Source organism: Myxine glutinosa, chromosome 4 (genome assembly GCF_964187855.1).
Source record: "Myxine glutinosa chromosome 4, kmMyxGlut1.1, whole genome shotgun sequence".
Taxonomy (NCBI): domain Eukaryota; kingdom Metazoa; phylum Chordata; class Myxini; order Myxiniformes; family Myxinidae; genus Myxine; species Myxine glutinosa.
Genome location: NC_136264.1, coordinates 8,209,745 through 8,226,135, shown reverse-complemented (window position 1 = coordinate 8,226,135; position 16,391 = coordinate 8,209,745). Strand labels below are relative to the sequence as shown.

Here is a 16,391-nt window from a genome sequence, read left to right as displayed (position 1 = left end):
ACCACTTGCACATCTGGTCATTGAATTCAACCACCAAGAATTTTTGAAGTCAACATAGGCCAAATGGTCAACATAGGCCAAATTTCTAAAATCCTCAATTTTCATCCAATTGACTTGAAATTTGGAGAGGACTTGCATTGAATTCAACCACCAAGTATTCTTGAGGTCAACATAGGCCAAATGGTCAACATAGGCCAAATTTCTAAAATCCTCAATTTTCATCCAATTGACTTGAAATTTGAAAAGGACTTGCATATCTCGTCACTGAATTCAACCACAAATTGTATTTTAGGTGAACATAGGTCAAAAGGTCAACATAGGCCAAATTTCTAAAATCCTCAATTTTCATCCAATTGACTTGAAATTTGAAGAGGACTTGCATATCTGGTCAGTGAATTCAACCACCAAGTATCTTTGAGGTCAACATAGGCCAAAAGGTCAACATAGGCCGAATTTCTAAAATCCTCAATTTTCATCCAATTGACATGAAATTTGAAGAGGACTTGCATATCTGGTCACTGAATTCAACCACCAAGTATTTTTGAGGTCACCATAGGCCATCATGTCACATTGAAAACTTTTGGGGGAGGGCGTATTTTGCAAGTATCGTGCTACGCATGACGTTTTCTTGTTTGTTTGTTTGTCACCGGCCTACAGGTCACAATTTTCAACCGATCTTCACCAAACTTCACCAAGTGGTAGAGTTGGTCAAATGCCAGAAGCCTATTGTTTTTGGGGTCAATAGGTCAAAAGGTCAACATAGGCCAAAGGTCACCAACTTTGCTAAATTTCTAAAATCCTCAATTTTCATCCGATTGACTTGAAATCTGAAGACCACCTGCATATCTGGTCACTGAATTCAACCACCAAGCATTTTTGAGGTCAACATAGGCCAAATGGTCAACATAGGCCAAATTTCTAAAATCCTCAATTTTCATCCAATTGACTTGAAATTTGGAGAGGACTTGCATTGAATTCAACCACCAAGTATTCTTGAGGTCAACATAGGCCAAATGGTCAACATAGGCTAAATTTCTAAAATCCTCAATTTTCATCCAATTGACTTGAAATTTGAAAAGGACTTGCATATCTCGTCACTGAATTCAACCACAAATTATATTTTAGGTGAACATAGGTCAAAAGGTCAACATAGGCCAAATTTCTAAAATCCTCAATTTTCATCCAATTGACTTGAAATTTGAAGAGGACTTGCATATCTGGTCACTGAATTCAACCACCAAGTATCTTTGAGGTCACCATAGGCCATCATGTCACATTGAAAACTTTTGGGGGAGGGCGTATTTTGCAAGTATCGTGCTACGCATGACGTTTTCTTGTTACTTGCAAAATCGAAGATTTTACAAGTATATTGGTCGGTTGTGTTTGTGACTGTCTGTCTGTTTGTTTGTTTGCTTGTTTGTTTGTTTGTCACCGGCCTACATGTCACAATTTTCAACCGATCTTCACCAAACTTCACTAAGTGGTAGAGTTGGTCAAATGCCAGAAGCCTATTGTTTTTGGGGTCAATAGGTCAAAAGGTCAACATAGGCCAAAGGTCACCAACTTTGCTAAATTTCTAAAATCCTCAATTTTCATCCGATTGACTTGAAATTTGAAGACCACCTGCATATCTGGTCACTGAATTCAACCACCAAGCATTTTTGAGGTCAACATAGGCCAAATGGTCAACATAGGCCAAATTTCTAAAATCAATTTTCATCCAATTGACTTGAAATTTGGAGAGGACTTGCATTGAATTCAACCACCAAGTATTCTTGAGGTCAACATAGGCCAAATGGTCAACATAGGCCAAATTTCTAAAATCCTCAATTTTCATCCAATTGACTTAAAATTTGAAAAGGACTTGCATATCTCGTCACTGAATTCAACCACAAATTATATTTTAGGTGAACATAGGTCAAAAGGTCAACATAGGCCAAATTTCTAAAATCCTCAATTTTCATCCAATTGACTTGAAATTTGAAGAGGACTTGCATATCTGGTCACTGAATTCAACCACCAAGTATCTTTGAGGTCAACATAGGCCAAAAGGTCAACATAGGCCAAAAGGTCAACATGCACATTTCTAAAATCCTCATTTTTCATCTGAAAAATCGGCACTTTTCATCCTGTTGACCCGAGCGTTGATCAAGATTGTAAATTTAAATCTTCATGAAATGGACAATTTGCTGTATCAATGGTAAACTTTTGGGGGAGGGCGTATTTTGCAAGTATCGTGCTACGCATGACGTTTTCTTGTTTGTTTGTTTGTTTGTCACCGGCCTACAGGTCACAATTTTCAACCGATCTTCACCAAACTTCACCAAGTGGTAGAGTTAGTCAAATGCCAGAAGCCTATTGTTTTTGGGGTCAATAGGTCAAAAGGTCAACATAGGCCAAAGGTCACCAACTTTGCTAAATTTCTAAAATCCTCAATTTTCATCCAATTGACTTGAAATTTGAAGAGGACTTGCATATCTGGTCAGTGAATTCAACCACCAAGTATCTTTGAGGTCAACATAGGCCAAAAGGTCAACATAGGCCAAATTTCTAAAATCCTCAATTTTCATCCAATTGACTTTAAATTTGAAGAGGACTTGCATATCTGGTCACTGAATTCAACCACCAAGTATTTTTGAGGTCACCATAGGCCATCATGTCACATTGAAAACTTTTGGGGGAGGGCGTATTTTGCAAGTATCGTGCTACGCATGACGTTTTCTTGTCACTTGCAAAATCGAAGATTTTACAAGTATATTGGTCGGTTGTGTTTGTGACTGTCTGTCTGTCTGTCTGTTTGTTTGTTTGCTTGTTTGTTTGTTTGTCACCGGCCTACAGGTCACAATTTTCAACCGATCTTCACCAAACTTCACTAAGTGGTAGAGTTGGTGAAATGCCAGAAGCCTATTGTTTTTGGGGTCAATAGGTCAACATAGGCCAAAGGTCACCAACTTTGCTAAATTTCTAAAATCCTCAATTTTCATCCGATTGACTTGAAATTTGAAGACCACTTGCATATCTGGTCATTGAATTCAACCACCAAGAATTTTTAAGGTCAACATAGGCTAAATGGTCAACATAGGCCAAATTTCTAAAATCCTCAATTTTCATCCAATTGACTTGAAATTTGGAGAGGACTTGCATTGAATTCAACCACCAAGTATTCTTGAGGTCAACATAGGCCAAATGGTCAACATAGGCCAAATTTCTAAAATCCTCAATTTTCATCCAATTGACTTGAAATTTGAAAAGGACTTGCATATCTCGTCACTGAATTCAAACACAAATTATATTTTAGGTGAACATAGGTCAAAAGGTCAACATAGGCCAAATTTCTAAAATCCTAAATTTTCATCCAATTGACATGAAATTTGAAGAGGACTTGCATATCTGGTCAGTGAATTCAACCACCAAGTATCTTTGAGGTCAACATAGGCCAAAAGGTCAACATAGGCCAAATTTCTAAAATCCTCAATTTTCATCCAATTGACATGAAATTTGAAGAGGACTTGCATATCTGGTCACTGAATTCAACCACCAAGTATTTTTGAGGTCACCATAGGCCATCATGTCACATTGAAAACTTTTGGGGGAGGGCGTATTTTGCAAGTATCGTGCTACGCATGACGTTTTCTTGTTTGTTTGTTTGTTTGTCACCGGCCTACAGGTCACAATTTTTAACCGATCTTCACCAAACTTTACCAAGTGGTAGAGTTGGTCAAATGCCAGAAGCCTATTGTTGTTGGGGTCAATAGGTCAAAAGGTCAACATAGGCCAAAGGTCACCAACTTTGCTAAATTTCTAAAATCCTCAATTTTCATCCGATTGACTTGAAATTTGAAGACCACTTGCATATCTGGTCATTGAATTCAACCACCAATAATTTTTGAGGTCAACATAGGCCAAATGGTCAACATAGGCCAAATTTCTAAAATCCTCAATTTTCATCCAATTGACTTGAAATTTGGAGAGGACTTGCATTGAATTCAACCACCAAGTATTCTTGAGGTCAACATAGGCCAAATGGTCAACATAGGCCAAATTTCTAAAATCCTCAATTTTCATCCAATTGACTTGAAATTTGAAAAGGACTTGCATATCTCGTCACTGAATTCAACCACAAATTATATTTTAGGTGAACATAGGTCAAAAGGTCAACATAGGCCAAATTTCTAAAATCCTCAATTTTCATCCAATTGACTTGAAATTTGAAGAGGACTTGCATATCTGGTCAGTGAATTCAACCACCAAGTATCTTTGAGGTCAACATAGGCCAAATTTCTAAAATCCTCAATTTTCATCCAATTGACATGAAATTTGAAGAGGACTTGCATATCTGGTCACTGAATTCAACCACCAAGTATTTTTGAGGTCACCATAGGCCATCATGTCACGTTGAAAACTTTTGGGGGACGGCGTATTTTGCAAGTATTGTGCTACGCATGACGTTTTCTTGTTTGTTTGTTTGTCACCGGCCTAGAGGTCACAATTTTCAACCGATCTTCACCAAATTTCACCAAGTGGTAGAGTTGGTCAAATGCCAGAAGCCTATTGTTTTTGGGGTCAATAGGTCAAAAGGTCAACATAGGCCAAAGGTCACCAACTTTTCTAAATTTCTAAAATCCTCAATTTTCATCCGATTGACTTGAAATTTGAAGACCACCTGCATATCTGGTCACTGAATTCAACCACCAAGCATTTTTGAGGTCAACATAGGCCAAATGGTCAACATAGGCCAAATTTCTAAAATCCTAAATTTTCATCCAATTGACTTGAAATTTGGAGAGGACTTGCATATCTGGTCACTGAATTCAACCCCGTATTATATTTTAGGTAAACACAGGCCAAAAGGTCAACATAGGCCAAATTTCTAAAATCACCAATTTTCATTTTATTGACTTGAACGTCTAAGAGGATTTATATACATGGTCACTGAATTCAACCACCATCTATTTTTGAGGTCACATAGGCCAAAAGGTCAACATAGCCCAAATTTTTAATATCCTCAATTTTCATCCGATTGACTTGAAAATTGAACAGCTTTTGCACATTGAGTCACTAAATAGGGAAACTAACTGGTTTTGAGGTAAAAAGGTCAAAGGTCAACTCAAGGTCAACCTTCCAAAATCATCATTTTTCATCTGAAAAATGGTCAATTTTCATCCTGTTGACCCGAGCTTTGATCAAGATTGTAAATTTTAATCTTCATGAAATGGACAATTTGCTGTATCAATGGAAAACTTTTTCGGGGGGTGGGGGAGGGCGGATTTTGCAAGTATCGTGCTACGCATGACGTCTTCTTGTTATTCTGTCCGTCTGTTTGTCTGTTTGTTTGTCACTCGCCTACAGGTCACAATTCTAAACCAATCGTCATGAAACTTCACCTAGCTGTAGAGGTCGTCACAATTGAGAAGCCTATTGATTTTGAGGTCAAAGGTCATCTGGAGGTGAAATTTCTAAAATCGCCATTTTTCAATCGATTGACTTGAAAATTGAACAGCATTTGTATGTTGTCACTAAATTGGGAAACCAACTATTTTTTAGGTCAAAAGGTCAAAGGTAAACTCAGGTCAAACTTCCAAAGTCATCAATTTTCATCCAATTGACTTGAAAATTTAACAGCATTTGCATAGTGCCTCACTGAATTGGGAAACCAACTATTTGAGGTCAAAAGGTCAAAGGCCAACTCAAGGTCAAATTCCCCAAATCATAAATTTTCATCTAAAAATCGTCACTTTTCATCCTTTTGACCCAAGCTTTGATCAAGACCATCCATTTTGATCTTGATGAAATGGACAACTTGCTGGATTAATTACAACCTTTTTTTCGGGGGAGGGTGGGTGGATTTTACAAGTATCGTGCTCTGCATGACGTCTTCTTGTTACTTGCCGGAAAAAATTCCGGCAAGTGTGTTGGTTGATTTGTCTGTCTGTCTGTCTTTTTGTCTGTCTGTGCGCAGTACTACGTCGACATCATTGCACATAACATCGCCATACTTTACACACATATTTGCCTTGCCCTGGAATAGACTGCCCAATTTTTAACTCTCTTGGCCCAAGGTCAAGCTCAAGGTCACCCAAAACATGAAATCAGGGGGGTCGAGTTTTCATTTAAAATATATTTCAAACCACTATAACTCAAAGTACAAGAGATGTGCATACACTTACTGTTACTGACATATAGGAAGTCACATACGACATTTCATTTGGCACTATGACCTTTGACCTTGAGTGACCTTGAAAGGTCAAACTCAAGTTCAAAAATTCAATTTTTACTAATAACTCTGTCAAAGTACATTCCGGCAAGTCCTCGGTCTCTGACCGATTTCTCTGTCTGTTTGTCTGTCTGTCTGTGAACAAGATATCTCAAAAAGTTGTGGAAGGATTCGGACGAAACTCGTTGGATGTGTGACAAGGAAGAATTGGTTCGATTTTGGTGAAGATCCACATACGTATCCGGCTAGTAGAATCTTATAAGTGATTCTTCACCATTGATAGATAGCGCTCAAACCGATACATAGCACGATATCTCAAAAAGTTGTGGACGGATTTAGACGAGATTTGGTGGACAGGTTGGGTGTGTGACTAGATTAATTGAATCTATTTTGGTGAAGATCTGAATATGGATTCGGATACAATAATTATTTAATTCTTTCGTGCTTCTTCACCATTGAGAGATCGGGTGAAAAGATACAAAATGAACTGTGGGATACAAAACATGAACTGCTCAGCCTGGTGGAGGTATGCGCTCTACCGAGTGCCGTTCTAGTTGTCTCCGTGTTGCATGAGCGGAAGAAATTCCACTGATCTTTCTCGTTCTCAGACGTATTTGTTTGTGGTGGATACAATGGAAATATGATATTTGGAGACCTGTGGAAGCTCAATCTGGATTCCCTTCAGTGGACCAAACTTCCTGCTGAGATGCCTGAGCCATCGTACTTCCACTGTGCCGCTGTCACTCCGGTAAGCCACAATTGTTGCTTCCCCATTCAATGTAATTGCAAGTGCAGACCAACAGACACATCTATTTTGTCATCACATAAAGAGACTGTTGACCTCTGCCTGATACTGCATGCGAATCAAAATAGTTGTGTGAAGGAGACTCAAGAGATGATCATGTGTAAGTGGACACACTGTTGAAAATAGATTCCAAGCAAAGTGTTGTTGCCTCACCCATGGCTATTGTGCAGTCTTTTGTCAGCAGACTGTGGGCGAAAGGCAGGCAGAATAGTTAAACGACTGGTCGACATCAAAGTGGGAAACCAAAAAACACCATTAACTGAAAGGAGAGAAATCACACTATTTGTAAATTCCAGCTATTCTCTATGTGTATTTATGTACCTTATAGAATCGATGTAATCTAATCTGGTGTATGACAAATTATAGCTCACAGATACACGTCTAAGTTGGAGAGCCAAGTAACAGCACTGTCTGGTGTTAGGTTGTGTCTGTCTGTGTCGGATCACTCACCAGTTCTTTGTTAGCAATGTTGTTGTCTGTCCAGAGATTGTGCAACTTGTCCTTTGTGTTAAACCCCACATCTTTCAAAACATTTGCAGAGCCCCAGCAAGTTTTGTATGACTTGCCATCCAGTGCCTTCAGAAAGTATTCACACCCCTTAACCTTTTCCACATTTTGTTGTGTTACAGCCTGAATTCAAAATGGGTCAAATTGAGATGTACTATATAAGAGAGCCGTTGATCTGTGTGTCTGTGTGTCTGTGTGTGTGTGTCGCCATTTTTCTCAGAGATGGCTTAACGGATCTTCGTGAAACTTTCAGCAGTTCATCAGTGAGTGCTTGGGAGTGTTTTAGGCAAAAAAAAAAAGTTCGTTTTTTTGGATTTTTGAAAGATCGCTCTATAGTGCCTAAGCCACAAGTACACATTCGCATAAATAAATACAAAACAATCACCAGACATTTGAACATAAATAATCAAACAATTCTGGAAGCCGTCAATTTGTGGTAAGGCTTCTTCTTCCTGACTGTCATCATACTTAACTCAGAAACGTGACGAACGGCACATTCACCAGCAAATATTCAACAAAAAGGTAAAATGATGATTTGAAATTTGTGATTTATACTGATTTGGGTGTAATTTCTTTCCCATTATATTTGCCCTCATTTCAAATATGTCAATGTTTCTTTTCTTCGCTTGAGCCACGCTGGGTACTAAAGTTATAAACACATATACTTTACTTGGGGTACAAATACAACTACAACTTTGTCTGGGGGGTAACATAAGCTATGTGATCGCGGCCTCATGCGGTCTGGTGTACCGGGGAAAGGGGCGTAAATTCTCTATGTAAATGTGTACCGTGTAGCAGCACCTGGTGACGGTGGCAGAGGGTATTACAATTTCCTTTTTTACCTGGGCAACACTGAGGTTAAACCACTCTGCACAGGTAAATCTTCCCTACTTCTCTTCCCCCCCTTCCCCAAAACAGGGAGGCATGTCAAAGCCACCTTGCCCATTCCCCCCCTCCCCCCACAACCTCCCAAAAGATGTATATGTAGTATATCGTTCCCCTCCCTCTCCCCTCACCTCTCACTCCCCTCCCTTCTCCCCCCCCCCCCTCCCCAGCAATGCCGGGTACTCCTGCTAGTAAATGGATAAATTAAACTCCCCGAACCCTTCAGTTGGGGATGTTGGCCTACTTATTAGCAACAACAACAACAACATGCATTTTAAGGCCATTTTCCCTGCTAGAGTGGGGGTTAGCCTTGCGGTCCCCATGACAATCTTATTGGTCCCTACTTATTAGCAACACTGCATATAAAAGGCTGAATAACATGGAGTCCATCAATAGCCGTATAATGGTAGCAACCTTCAATAGTAATCCAAAAGCAACAATAATATCATGCTATGGTCCAACCAACGTATCTTCAGAATAAGATGCACTAACCTTCTTTGATCATCTTGCAGAACTTGTAAACGATGTCCCGAAGCATAACATCATCATAGTCAGGATATGAACCCAAAACTCGGTACAGCGGAGTGCAAGATATCATTCAACAGTATTACAAATAGGAATGGCAGAATATCTATTAGATTTTACTAGTGAGGTACCTGTGCTACGCACGGGCGGGAGGCCAGAAGCAAACAGACAATGCAGAAACGGCGAATGCTAAAGCATGAAACCAATAAATTCCACATTCCTGTAGCACCTTCAGTCGCACGTCAGACGTGGATAGCAAGTTCGTGAAAAACGTACCCATTCGCAAACAAACGGGTACGTTTGTTCCATACCCAGTCAATGGCGAATCTGCATATGGCGATCCGCAAATTTCACGTTTAGAAAGTAGAAACCGTCACGGCATTTCGTCATTCACTTGACCTCGATATCTTTTTTTTATATTCCAAACCGCATAACTCCAATCACAAATTAAATAGCATTAATATATAAAATAAACATTTCACAACATTCGTGACATAAACAAGTATTTAAATCCTGATGTGAAGTTCCGTATGGTTTGGTGAATACAATTACGAATTCAAAATCGTAATTGTATTCACTCAATTGCTACTTTAACAAAATACTGTTTTAAATGACGGTTTTATTGGGATATTATCAAACCAGCTCATTGCCGTCATCTGTTCACTTCCGGATTCGCGAAAGGTTCGTAATTCATCAGGATTTTCCTCAATTCCGCAATGAAATGTTCATGCAATACTGTTCAGCCCTTTTTAATTTTCATGTCATATTCTTTTGGTGAATTATCGTCGGATTTTACTGCAGGGGTTCCAGGAAATCGTTGCGATCGGTTCAGCCGTTTTTGCGGAACCCGGGACAATAACGTTATGCGGGAGTCCAAACCTGAAAATGTTGGAGACCAAAGCTGAAATTGGAAAAACAATATAGCTTATTTTACTGCAGGGGGTCCCAGGATTACCCACCCACAATGTCGTTGCGATCGGTTCAGCCGTTTTTGCGGTACCTGGGAACGGATAGATAGACAGACAGACAGACATACAGACGGACATTTGGTGAATTATAGTAAGATGGTGGAATGTAAACTTATCTCTTTGAGTAATATGTTCCAAAAACGGAAAGGTAAACTCTGGACTTTTACTTCCGCCACCCAACAAAGAGGACAGTTATATTACATTCTTATCATTCATTCATATTACATTCAACACCCAACCCTGGTGTTGGGCTAGCAGCTAGGGTGCCGGCTTAGGATCCTAGGATCCTGGGTTCGAATCCCGGTCGATCGCTGAATTAACGCCAGGGGGGTTGACTCAGCCTGTCATCCTTCCGAGGTCGGCTAATTGAGTACCAGTTCACTGGTAATTCCCTGTTTGTCGTTAAAGGCGGCAAAAAGGGTTGGCGTCAGGAAGGGCATCCGGCCGTAAAACATTGCTTCAAAAAGGGGACCAAAAAACAACAACAACCACGGTTCCCGAAAAAGGCCAACCCCCGCTTAGCGGGGAAAAATGGCCTCTAAAGGTGGTTATTTTATATCAACAAAAAGTGAAAAACCATGCCATGACTTGCAAGTCATACGGCAGCTTCCACTCGGTAGGTTCAGATCATCGGATAGTAACCGCTAAAGTAAGACTAAGTGTGAGAACAAACTTCAAAAGTAAGAAAAAAAAAAACACCTCATCACGACTGGAGTAAGCTGAAAAATCAGTCAATTCTTCAGGCATACACAGTGGCAGTGGAAACCCGATTTGATGCAATGCAAGCAGCCACAAGTACCCAGACGGTCGATGCTCTGTACAATAATATCTGCGCTGCTTACAATTATGCAGTTGAGAAACATAAACCAAAAACTAGAACGGCACTCAGTAGAGAGCATACCCTCCGCCTGGTTGGTCAAATCACTCAATGGTGAAGAATCATTAAAAAAAATTCTACTAGCTGGATCCGGATCCGGATCTTCACCAAAATTGAATCGATTCTTCCTTTTCATACACACAACCTGTCCAACAAGTTTCATCCAAATCCATCCATAACTTTTTGAGATGTCCAGCTATGTATCGTTTTTGGCCCGATCTCCGAATGGTGAAGAATCACTTAAGAAATTAAATTATTCTCATACCGAATCCATATTCAGATCTTCACCAAAATCGAATCGAATCGTCCTTGTCAGACACCCAACTGGTCCACCAAGTTTCATCCAAATCCGTCCACAACGTTTTGAGATATCCTGCTATGTACCGTTTTTGGCCCTATCTCCCAATGGTGAAGAATCACTTTAAAATTTATAGTAGGCGGATCCGAATCTGGATCTTCACCAAAATCTAATAATTTCGTCCTTGTCATATATGCTACATCTCTGCCAAATTTCGTCCGAATCCATCCACAACTTTTTGAGATATTTTGTTCACAACAAACAAACAAACAAAGAAACAAACGGACAGACAAACAGACAGGGGTGAAAACATAACCTCCGTCCATCTTTGGTGGCGGAACTAAAGATGAATTGCAAATGTCGAGCACCGTGGGAAGATGAAAATGTAATATAAAAGCGTGCAGCACTGAAATCTGCACACATTGCAAAGTCTGCAAATGGAACCGAAACTAATATTATTGAATGCGATAACGCAAAACAAGAACTAAAATGTGCAAATGATGAGTACCAAGAAAGGTATATTAGGGACAAAACCATCGAAATTACATCTGCAGCAGTTCCTTATCAGTCACAACTAATATGGCGTACAGTAAATGAAATCATGGGAAGAAAAAATAGTAACCAAGGGAAACTTAAAGCTTGCAACCCTGCCAAAAGGATTGTAAAATGGAAGAACTACCTTGCAAACCTTCTAGGACAGTCCCCACCTATTTATCATAGCCCCTACTCTTACAGTTGTAAATGAGGTACTGCCAATTGACACAGGAAACTTCACGATGAAAGAACTAATAACAGTAACAAAATCGATGGCTAACAATAAAGCCTCGGGTATTGACGGAATTCCACCGGAGGTTTGGATAAGTGGTACACTCGACCGTGCAGCTACTCGGAATCTGCAACAGAGCCTTGTCTGGCGATAAACCAATTCAGTGGTCAAAGAGTGAAATCGTACCGTTCCCGAAGAAAGGGGATCTCGGCATTGCAAAGTACTATCATGGAATCAGCCGAACAGCAAAGATCTTCAACAAACTGCTCTTATACAGGATAAGACCGCACATCGAGCCAATACTGCACAACGATCAAAACGGGTTTTGCCCAAACCGATCAACAACAGTACAAATCCTTACACTTTGAATAATCATTGAAGGGATAAAAGCAAAGAATCTACCTGCGATATTGACTCATCGATTTTTGCAAGGCATTTTATTCTATACACCACAAAAAATGCTTGAGATCCTCATTGCATATGACATTCCTCAAACAATTGTGAACGCCATAGGTATTATGTATTGGGATACAACAGCTCGTGTGCACTCACTTGACAGTGAAACTGACTTATTCCAAATACTGGCCGGCATCCTCCAAGGGGACACTCTCGCCCCCTTCCTCTTCATCATAACTCTCGACTTTGCTCTACAATCAGCAATCAATGGGTAAGAGCAGCGAGGATTCACCCTAAATGAGAGACGCAGCAGTCGTTACCCAGCTACCACCATCACAGACACTGATTTTGCCAATGATATCAGCCTTCTCTCTAACATGCTGGCTGAAGCACAACAACTTCTATAAAGGGTGGAGTGTGCAGCTGTAGAAGTCGGCCTCATCGTCAATGAATAAAAAACGGAGTTTGTGTTGTTTGGCAACATTGGTGATCTCTTCTCTCTCAGTGGTACAAAATCGAAGTGGGTCCCAGATTTCCAATATCTGGGATCATGCGTTGACAACAATGCGAAGGACATGGAGGTCCGGATTGCGAAAGCCTGGGTACCGTCCTCAAAGATCAATGTTGTTTGCAGGAGTGACCTATGCAGAGAACTGAAGAAACACTTTTCCACGCCACAGTGGAGAGTGTTCTCCTGTACGGAGCAGAAACTTGGACGATGACCAACACTCAGCCCAAAAGGCTTGACGGTGTATACACCAGACTCCTGAGGGCATCACTCAAAGTTTAATGGAGAGCACACTGGACTAACATCACACCTCCAGAAACGTATCAGGTTCAGTGTACATTGCTGGAGAAGTGATTGAGAATTTTTATTTTTATTTTACGAATTAATTAAAAATGAAAAGCTGAGATGTCTTGAGTCAATTGGTATTCAACCCCTTTGCTATGACACTCCAAATTGAGCTCAGGTGCAGCCAAGTTCCTTTGATCATCCTTGAGATGTCTCTTCAACTTGATTGGAGTCAACCTGTGGCCAATTCAATTTATTGGACATGATTTAGAAAGAAACACACCTTTCTATATAAATAGAAGAGCAGTGATTCAAGAAGCGGTGAAAGAAACACCTTTTCCCACCCAATGGAGGGCTGCCAAAAATTGTACTGCTCTTGCGCCTTTGTGCCATATGGTGATCATAACTACCAAGTTTGGTGAATTTATGCACAAACGTCTAGGAGGAGATTGCGTGTTGGACGGATGGAGCCGATTAAAATATTCCCCCATTTTTTTTCTTTGGAAACTGACTAAATAAGTGGCATGACTAAATTCAAGAAACGGTATTCAAGAAGCAGTATGACTAAATTCAAGAAGCGGTATGACTAAATTCAAGAAACAGTATGACTAAATTCAAGAAGCGGTATGCCTAAATTCAAGAAGCGGTATGCCGAAATTCAAGAAGCGGTATGACTAAATTCAAGAAGCGGTATGACTAAATTCAAGAGGCGGTATGACTAAATTCAAGAAACGGTATGACTAGATTCAAGAAGCGGTATGACTAGATTCAAGAAGCGGTATGACTAGATTCAAGAAGAAGAAGACTAGATTCAAGAAGCAGTATGACTAGATTCAAGAAGTGGTATGACTAGATTGAAGAAGCGGTATGACTAGATTCAAGAAGCGGTATGACTAGATTCAAGAAGCGGTATGACTAGATTCTAGAAGCGGTATGACTAGATTCAAGAAGCGGTATGACTAGATTCAAGAAGCGGTATGACTAGATTCAAGAAGCGGTATGACTAGATTCAAGAAGCGGTATGACTAGATTCAAGAAGCGGTATGACTAGATTCAAGAAGCGGTATGACTAGATTCAAGAAGCGGTATGACTAGATTCAAGAAGCGGTATGACTAGATTCAAGAAGCGGTATGACTAGATTCAAGAAGCGGTATGACTAGATTCAAGAAGCGGTATGACTCAATTCAAGAAGCGATATGACTGACTGAATGAGAAAGCAGGACTGCATTTGATTTAATATGATATTTTTTTGTTTTTCTTCATCCTGGTGTTCCGATACTGTTGCTACATTTCTTAAATGACCAGCATGTAAATTTTTTATATTGATACTTTGTGGTCTCCAGGTGGTATTGATGTTAACAATGTTGTGCTGCATGCAGGCAGGCTGCATGTACGTGCATGGTGGTGTTGTTGACATCGCACAAAACCGGCGCACGTCCTCGCTGTACCGTGTGTGGCTGACCGTCCCACGTTTGCTGGAATTGAGCTGGGAGTGTGCACTCGCTGCCTTGCCTGATGTAGTGAAAGTCTGTGAAAAGGGTGAGCTCCAGAATCTACTGGGACTTAGTTGGGACTTGATGGAGAGACTGCGCGTCTAATTATACTGAAGATGAAGAGCGTGGAGGGGCTGTGGTTCAGCGTTACAAAGTGGGAACTGTGAGAATGGATGGAGAAATGCATAAATATTTGGCAAGGACGGTGTTGAACAGTCGTTTTTTTCTGCTTTGAAGAAAGTGAAGATTTAATTTTAGGATTTTTGTTGATAGGCATTTATTCGTGGGAGTGTGGTGGTAAGGGGGGGGTGGGGTGGGTGGGTTTTTGGTGTTGTCGGAGAAATATATAAGCTTTTAAAATATTTGTTTGAGGAAAGGGTTGGATTGCTGTGCCTTGTCTGTACCAGTAAGTTTTTGCTGCCTTTGTCCTTTCAACATCAGAATCACCCACTTTCTCTTTCTGGAACAAGCAAAATCGCTCCTTGAGCCTTGTCACACCGTCATGGTTCGGCTTTCGGTTATTGGTGAACATGGCGTTGGGTTCTAGCTCGAACTAGATCTAACCTGATCTAGTTCAGAACCTGTGAGTGGAGTCCAGCATAGCACTAGTGGACCTTCATTTGTATTATTGTGTTGTGCTTATGTTCTTGTGGTAGCAAGGTTTGTTATAAGTGATTGCAAAGCAAATGTAGTGCCTTGGATTGTAGTGTCAGAGCAAGCCCTGTATTCAAATGGCATTTTGCATCTTTGATCTCATTGATTCCTGATGTGTTGTATTACGTTCTACTCTGAACAAGGCATGCATACAGGATTTATTCATGCTGCTCAGCTGCAATAATATCAAATTGATGTGTACAAATTGTATTTTGGAAATGAATGTATAGCTTGTACATATAGTACAATTATCTGATTTGCTGAAATCCTTACTTTTCCTTCATGGACATAAACCTGTATTTTATAAGACAGGTATTGCCATTTTTATAATCAGTTTTTCAGTTGCTCTAAAAGGTTTAGAATTTAACAGGTGCTAAAATAACGATGATCATTTACTTTGGTGAATTATAAAGGTACTTTGTGACATCTAATGTGTGTACACTGGGTGAAGCCAAGCTGAATGGGGACCTGCTCAACAAAGAAAGGCCTCGCTGAAGCGCCATGTTGAATCCAACTGAACTCCAGGCAAATTGTATCTTCTCATCATCCAAGAAAGAGAAAAAAGCAGTAATTTGTGATTGCAAACTTAAAATACAGACCTTGTAGTCCAGTGATTTGCATTGGAGTTTTGTATCATACGAGTGTTATTTGATCAATGACTTTCTTCATCCTGCTTTCATCGAGTTGTTCTCACTGTCTCCTGCACCATCACGTATCGCTCTATAAAGCCAAGTTTCTTTCTTTCTTTCTTTTTCTTTGCAGGAGCAAGGCTCGGCTCGTTGAAGAGCAAATTATAACTGGCAGTGGGACAAACCTCAAGGGAATGAATGAACAGGAAAAGAGGAGGGGAGGAAACTGAAGCTAACAAATAAAATGATTGAGTTAGGAAATGTTAATGGGAGTAATAAGGATCATGGATCAGAATTGGAGATGAGGGATGCCGGTGCACTGCTTACTTGAAGTCCTGGGGGAAGAGTGAGACAGAACATCCTCTGGAAGGTGGTGCCATAGACAGGAGGAGCAATGAATAAAAGAGGTGAGGTGTGCAGTCAGCTTGGATTTTGAAAGTTTAACTGGAAGGTGGTTAATGGGGGGATTTGTGCATCCTGGGGAAAGTCGGAGCACTGAAAGAACAGAGGGAGCAATCTTGGAGAATAGACTGGAGAAAACAGAGAAACCATCAATCTGCTTGTGCTGTGAGAGCAATAG

At 40.3% G+C, this 16,391-nt stretch overlaps 1 protein-coding gene across 1 annotated transcript in view; it reads left to right on the top strand.

The window, feature by feature from the left end:
- KLHDC10 (kelch domain containing 10) overlaps positions 1-15,861 on the top strand; it is a 113,149-nt gene extending 97,288 nt beyond the window's left edge. The window contains exons 8-9 of the mRNA XM_078775421.1: positions 6,823-6,962; positions 14,415-15,861. Of these exons, the coding sequence (XP_078631547.1) occupies positions 6,823-6,962; positions 14,415-14,633 (359 nt within the window). The 3' untranslated portion in view covers positions 14,634-15,861. The remainder of the gene's footprint in view (positions 1-6,822; positions 6,963-14,414) is intronic.
- The last annotated feature ends 530 nt before the right edge of the window (positions 15,862-16,391 follow it).